Raw genomic sequence first — 6,541 nt, forward strand, 5'->3', positions numbered from 1 at the left:
TGTACTTGTCCATGGTGAGGGGTGAGACTATTACACGGCACACCCACAGGTCACCTAATCCTGGGACACTAGATTGTCTAGAGATCATCTGTGTCTGGACCCTTCCCACCCCCACCCCCACCCCGTGGACCAAAGCACAGACAATAGACACTCCAGCCATTATCAGTACCCCGCCTGAATGTACAAACAAAAGCATTCCAAAGTGTACCTAATGCACCCAACAGATCCTCAATATTACAGTCGTGACTGCAACGCTGGATAAACCTGCACAGCAAATGTCCTCATTAATACACAGCCAGTGTCATTAGATATGCACAGCTCTCAGTGTACAGCCATGATGGCTGCACAGCGCCATGTATGAGTTATGTACAGCCAGGTCCTGTATCCTGCCTGCTACAGAAGGCGATCACTGTGCTCACTGTACTAATACACGAACGGGTCTTTTTAGGGGGCACCGCAGTGCAGGACCAGACGATACCATCTCCAGAGAACAAAATCTGAGCCTCACACATCACCTAACAAAAGCGCCCCCCCCCCCATCAGTCGGTTCAACTCCCCTCTCTCCAAAATCTTCCTTAACCTCATCCCAGCTGCCAGATTAACCCTTTATTTGTTGAAAGGGATAGGGATAGGCTCTCACTATGCCAGATAAAGAGAGGACGACTGATAAATAAAGTCTGTAAATACAATATATATATATAAATATAATATATATATATATATATATATATATATATATATATATATATATATATATAAATGCAGTACTGTGAAATACATTGATATCCAACATCTTTTAGTCCCTGGCTTGAAATGGGTTCTTCTGACTCCATTGGCTGAGGCCAACAAATCAGAAATAATTGGACAGCAACATTTAATTAGACCCTCAGGATAAATGAGCGTAAATAATAATAATAATAAATACATATGCAGTTATGAGCAGCGCTCTTTGCAGTCAATATTGCAACAGGAAATCTGCTCTTGTCACATCTGGACAGCAGACATTCTCCTTTTTTTTTTTTACTGGTGATCTTAAACGTAATTTGATCTTCCCTTTCTAAAGACCATCAAAATTAAAGCTGAAATTCGATCATTCCCATCAATTAAAAGCAAAAAAAAAAACGCGCCCAATCTGTTGATCCACCAGCTGAGAGCCATAGAGGAGTGGTAGGGAGTAAAAATAGAAAGATATATAAATTGGAACACAGATCCAGCCAAGCAAACATCTCGGTCTTTGTTGTTAAATAATATAACACTGCAGAAGCAAACAGCGAAAAAAAATACATTAATTAGTGAGTATTTTTTTTTTTATGGAGGGGACATAAATTAATTCCTGGTTAATTATATAAGAGATTAGCTTTGGATGTACTCTCCCTTTCCCTCTCCCTTACAATATTGGTGTTGGGAGGTTTAAGGTTTTTTTTTTATTTTGTTGTGTATATGGTATTTGTATTAGTGGGGGTTTTTTTTATATATTTTTTTTAATTCTTGCAATGCTGGGGCTGCATTGTTCTGCCCAAATTTGAAGCCGCGCCCCCTCCTTTGTCTACCCGCTCTGTGATTGGTGGAAACGGGACTGGGCTGCCGTCATGCCTTGGGAAGCCCATTGATCTGTGCACTTGGGCGTTGGACTCCGCATCTTATTAGCGAGCGGGGAGATTTCTCCATTTTCCTGTTGTATCCAGCACGGCTACAAACCTTTGGGATATTGCATTTTTCTAATCACTTTCTGCCTATAAATTATTTTTTGGTGGTCGTCGTAGAAGAACGGAAGGACCACTATTGTGTTGCTCGATCTTTTGCTCCAGTATCCAGATAATTTGGTGAATATCTCTCTTCCACTTTGTATTCTCCCTCCCCTCCTGTTGCAAAGAGGAGTTGCAGCTGCGTTCCTCCGGCTCTGATCTCTATTGTACCCAGGCTTCAGACACCAGTCACATCTCTTTGTTTCCTTCTGCTGTGTGCCTGCCTCCGCTCGCTCTGTCTACTAGTCGTTTTTATGGTTCAGATCTGCACATAATACAAATTTTACATAGCAGTATATATAGCTAGCGCTTTTCTCTGTCTGTGGGAGTGACACGTACCTTTGTTGCATTTTGTTGGATACACAGACCGCAATGGGAGCCCAATTCTCCAAGACCGCAGCCAAAGGCGAAGCCGCCACCGCAGAGAAGCCCGGGGAAGCCGTAGCCGCCTCTCCTTCCAAGACGAACGGCCAGGTAAGTTGCATCTTGTCCCGCATCTGTTGCTTGGAGTGAGGGGGGACTGTGGGGGAGCTGCTGCCCCCCCAATACCTGTGCCTTGGATGTGTGGTCCCCCCCCAACAATACCGGTGCCTTGGATGTGTGATTTCCCCCCAACAATACCTGTGCCTTGGATGTGTGATTCCCCCCCCCCAACAATACCTGTGCCTTGGATGTGTGATTTCCCCCCCCCCCCCCCCCAACAATACCTGTGCCTTGGATGTGTGATTTCCCCCCCCCCCCCCAACAATACCTGTGCCTTGGATGTGTGATTCCCCCCCCCCCCCCAACAATACCTGTGCCTTGGATGTGTGATTTCCCCCCCCCAACAATACCTGTGCCTTGGATGTGTGATCCCCCCCCCCCCAACAATACCTGTGCCTTGGATGTGTGATCCCCCCCCCCCCAACAATACCTGTGCCTTGGATGTGTGATCCCCCCCCCCCCAACAATACCTGTGCCTTGGATGTGTGATTTCCCCCCCAACAATACCTGTGCCTTGGATGTGTGATTTCCCCCCCAACAATACCTGTGCCTTGGATGTGTAAATTCCCCCCCAACAATACCTGTGCCTTGGATGTGTGATCCATGGAAATCTCTATTGTAATGGGCAGTCTGCTGCTTGATGCAACTCTCGCTGCTGCTTGATGCCCCAGCCGCATGCTTGTCCCCGGTGGTGCTTTTAATTATCAGATAGCAAAAGATGTTATGGGAATTGATTTGGTCTCCAAGGCTTTTTTTACATTGTGTTTAGCTCGTTGTATTAATCTATTCGCACTGGCTGTTGGGTTGATAGTCACTGTAGTGATTTACTGTGGCGATTGATAGACACGTCTCAATAGCTCCTATCCTAAACTGTGCAACATGTGGCTGCTTCTAACAGCTCATTTGTTTCTGTAATCCTCTTTATTCAGCCTGGTATATATATTTTTTTTCAGCATTGTGGGGTGTGGGTGACAATTGTGTGGTCATCAAGTAGCGATGGTTTGTGGTGGTCGTGATGGGGTAGATTGGTAGAAAATACAATGTGATGTATGCACTCATAGCTGTGTGACCGTAGAGATGACATTTAACTGGGATGCATGGGAGGGGTATGCAGACGCCATTGTGTAGATGGAGGGGTAGAGTAAGCCCCCTCCTCTCAGTAACGCTTTTTCCCTCTCCCTTAACATCTTGTATGAGAGGGAAAGCACAGGCTTTGTCTCCGTTGGCTCCTTGCTGGAGCTGCTGCTAGAAAGGCGTGATCTGGGAGTTAATGCACTTGCAGCCTGTCGAGCTCCCTGGAGCATTGTGTTGCTGGTGGAGGCACAGCGCCCTCTGTCGAACGTAAAGCGGAACTGTTGTTGAATGGGCTTAACTACTGTAGTTGCTGTGGAATCGTGAATGATAATGGAGGGAAATGCTTTGCTTTTCAGTAAAACAATGTGTGTGGTATTGGTTTGGTGACGCTGAAGACTTTCAATACGGCAACATGCCTTATTGCATATGTTCCTAAACTTTAAATGCTTTTGTTTTGAACATAAGGTTATCAAGACTGTTTACACTTCAAATTATAGTGATATTTTAGTAAAGTTCTGTAGATCACCAGTGGGAATTGGGTGTTCTGTAAGTGCTGGCAACTCCTAAGTGATCTTGGTTTTTTTTGCCTCTGCAGGAAAATGGGCATGTGAAGGCAAATGGCGATGCATCTCCTGCAGCAGCTGAGGCAGAGAAGGAGGAAGTCCAAGCTAATGGTAGTGCCCCTGCTGAGGAGACGGCAAAGGATGAGGCAGCAGCGGCTGATGCCACTTCAGAGAAAGAAGTTGCTGCATCTGCTGAGGTGGAAAGTGCAGAACCGGCATCTCCTGCTGAGGGAGAGCCCTCTGCTAAAACTGAAGAAGCGGGCTCCACTTCTACACCTTCCACCAGTAATGAGACACCCAAGAAGAAAAAGAAGCGTTTCTCCTTTAAGAAATCTTTTAAGCTGAGTGGCTTTTCTTTCAAAAAGAACAAAAAGGAGAATAACGAAGCAGCAGAGGGTGAAGGTGCGGCTGCATCCAGTGAAGGAGCAAAGGAGGAAGCTCCTGCAGCTGCTGAAGAGGCAACCAATGAAGAGGCAAAGCCAGCCCAAGAAGAAACTCCAGCTGCCAGCAGCACAGAGGAAAAGAAAGAGGAGGCTGCTGCTGCGGCAGCATCACCTGAGCCCCAGGAGTCGAAAACTGAAGAGCCTGCACCAGAGAAGCCAGTAGAGGAGGTAAAGCCTGCTGAGGAGCCAAAGCCTGAAGAGAAACCTGCAGAAGAGGTCCCTACCCCTGTTTCTGCTCCTGAAGCACCATCCACTGAACCAGAGGCACCAAAAGCTGAAGAGCCTGCAGCTCCTACACAGGAAGCTACTTCTGAATCCAGTCCAGCAGCCGAGTCAGCAGAGTAAACATATGGCAGTTTTGAGATAATCAAAGAACTTTTTTTCTCCCCTTGTTTGTTTGTTGGAGTGGTGCCAGGTACTGGTTTTGGAGAACTTGTCTACAACCAGGGATTGATTTAAAGAATATTTTTTTTTTTTTTTGTCTGTTTTCTTCCTCTTTACAGATCCCATCTCAAATCATTCTGTTACCACCATTCCAACAGGCCGTGTAGAGTTTACAGCAATCACCGGCCTTAATCCTTTTTCGCATCAGTATTAATGTTTTGCGTACTTTGCATCTTTTATTAAAAATGTATACTTTTTTTCTTTCAATCTATGGACATGCCCATACATGAAGGAGATGGGTGGGTCAATATAGGGGGGAGGTTGGGGATATCAAATGAAGTGATAGGGACCACACTGGGTTGTAGGTGGTGCACACGTTGCCAAGAGAATGTGCCACACGGAATGGGGTCAGGTTTCTGTTTGTTTTCTTCTTTTTGTTTTCTTTTATGGGGTTTTTTTGTTTTTTTTGGAGAAGTAATGATGTATTTTGTGAGGGCAGCCTTCTACAAGGTTTACAACACTAAAGGTCTCGACTAAGATGGCAAGCAAAATAAAATAATAAAAAAAAAACAACAAAAAACAATACCCAGATCATAGTTTTAGTAATTCATTTAAACCATAGGAACTTTTCACTTATCTCATGTTAGCTGTATCAGTCGGTGATTAAGTAGAATTACGAGTTGTATAGGCTTTATTGTTTATTGCTGGTTTATGACCTTAATAAAATGTAATTATGTATTACCAGCAGGGTGTTTTTAACTGTGACTATTGTATAAAAGGAAATCTTGATATCCAAAAGCACATGAAGTTTGCAACTCTTTCCACCCTGCCCATTTTTGTAAAACTGCAGTCATATTGGACCTTTTAAACACAAATTTTAAACTCAACAAAGCTGTGATAAGTGGAATGGTTACTGTTTATACTGTGGTATGTTTTTTTGATTACAACAGGCAATGCTTTCTTTTCCAGTTGTCTTTAAGAATTAAGGAAATCTTCAGATGCAATGGTTTTGTGTAGCATCTTGTCTTTCATGTTTTGTAAATACTGGAGAAGCTTTGACCAATTTGACTTAGAGATGGAATGTAACTTTGCTTACAAAATTGCTATTAAACTCTTGCTTAAGGTGTTCTAATTTTCTGTGAGCACACTAAAAGCGAAAAATAAATGTGAATAAAATGTATATGTTTTGTGTTTCTTTGATATAGTTAACACTAATAACGACCTACTTAAGTAATAATCTTACTAACTTGCATGTCACCCTCCCTGCGTGCTTGTCTCGTCCATTAACAGAGGTGGGGCTTCTCAAACCATTTTGCATTGTTTAACTAGACTGCACTTTTAGCACAGATTGCCTGAACACAGGGTGAATAGGGATCCAAATATATTACATATGCCTGTACTTGAGTAAATCTAGCTACTTAAGTGCTCATGCAGTACTACTGGTTTGAGAAACACTGACCTAATCAAAAGCTGCTCCATCTTTTCTTGTTGTGGCTTTTCAAATACCCAATCTTACATGTATAATAGCCCTTTGTGTAACCAAAATAAATGCTTTACCATATATTGCCTTGCACCCTGTAGAAGACTGCAGTGTTTCCTCATTAGAAGCTTACTTTCCATTTCTATGCTTGTACACATTTCAAGCATAGTAATGAATAAATACAAGGCTTTTGTGCCATATTTGTTTGTCTACTGTATATTTCTTTATCTCCTGTCTGGATAAGGTGTGAAATAGAATGTATTCACACTTATTCATTAAACTTAAATGTGAACAAAACTGTCTTCCAACACAAGATGCATTAATTCTTGAGTACCTTTTAAATAGAATCCCATATTTTGTGTAAGCCTT

General features: G+C 43.1%; 1 protein-coding gene across 1 annotated transcript; it reads left to right on the forward strand.

The window, feature by feature from the left end:
* The first annotated feature begins 1,607 nt into the window (after positions 1–1,607).
* Positions 1,608–5,872, forward strand: MARCKS (myristoylated alanine rich protein kinase C substrate). The gene is made up of 3 exons (XM_075202941.1): positions 1,608–1,823; positions 2,112–2,219; positions 3,898–5,872. The coding sequence occupies exons 2-3, from the start codon at positions 2,118–2,120 to the stop codon at positions 4,651–4,653; spliced, it is 858 nt and encodes a 285-aa protein (XP_075059042.1). The 5' UTR covers positions 1,608–1,823; positions 2,112–2,117; the 3' UTR covers positions 4,654–5,872.
* The last annotated feature ends 669 nt before the right edge of the window (positions 5,873–6,541 follow it).

This window comes from Mixophyes fleayi, chromosome 3, assembly GCF_038048845.1.
Source record: "Mixophyes fleayi isolate aMixFle1 chromosome 3, aMixFle1.hap1, whole genome shotgun sequence".
NCBI classification, from domain to species: domain Eukaryota; kingdom Metazoa; phylum Chordata; class Amphibia; order Anura; family Limnodynastidae; genus Mixophyes; species Mixophyes fleayi.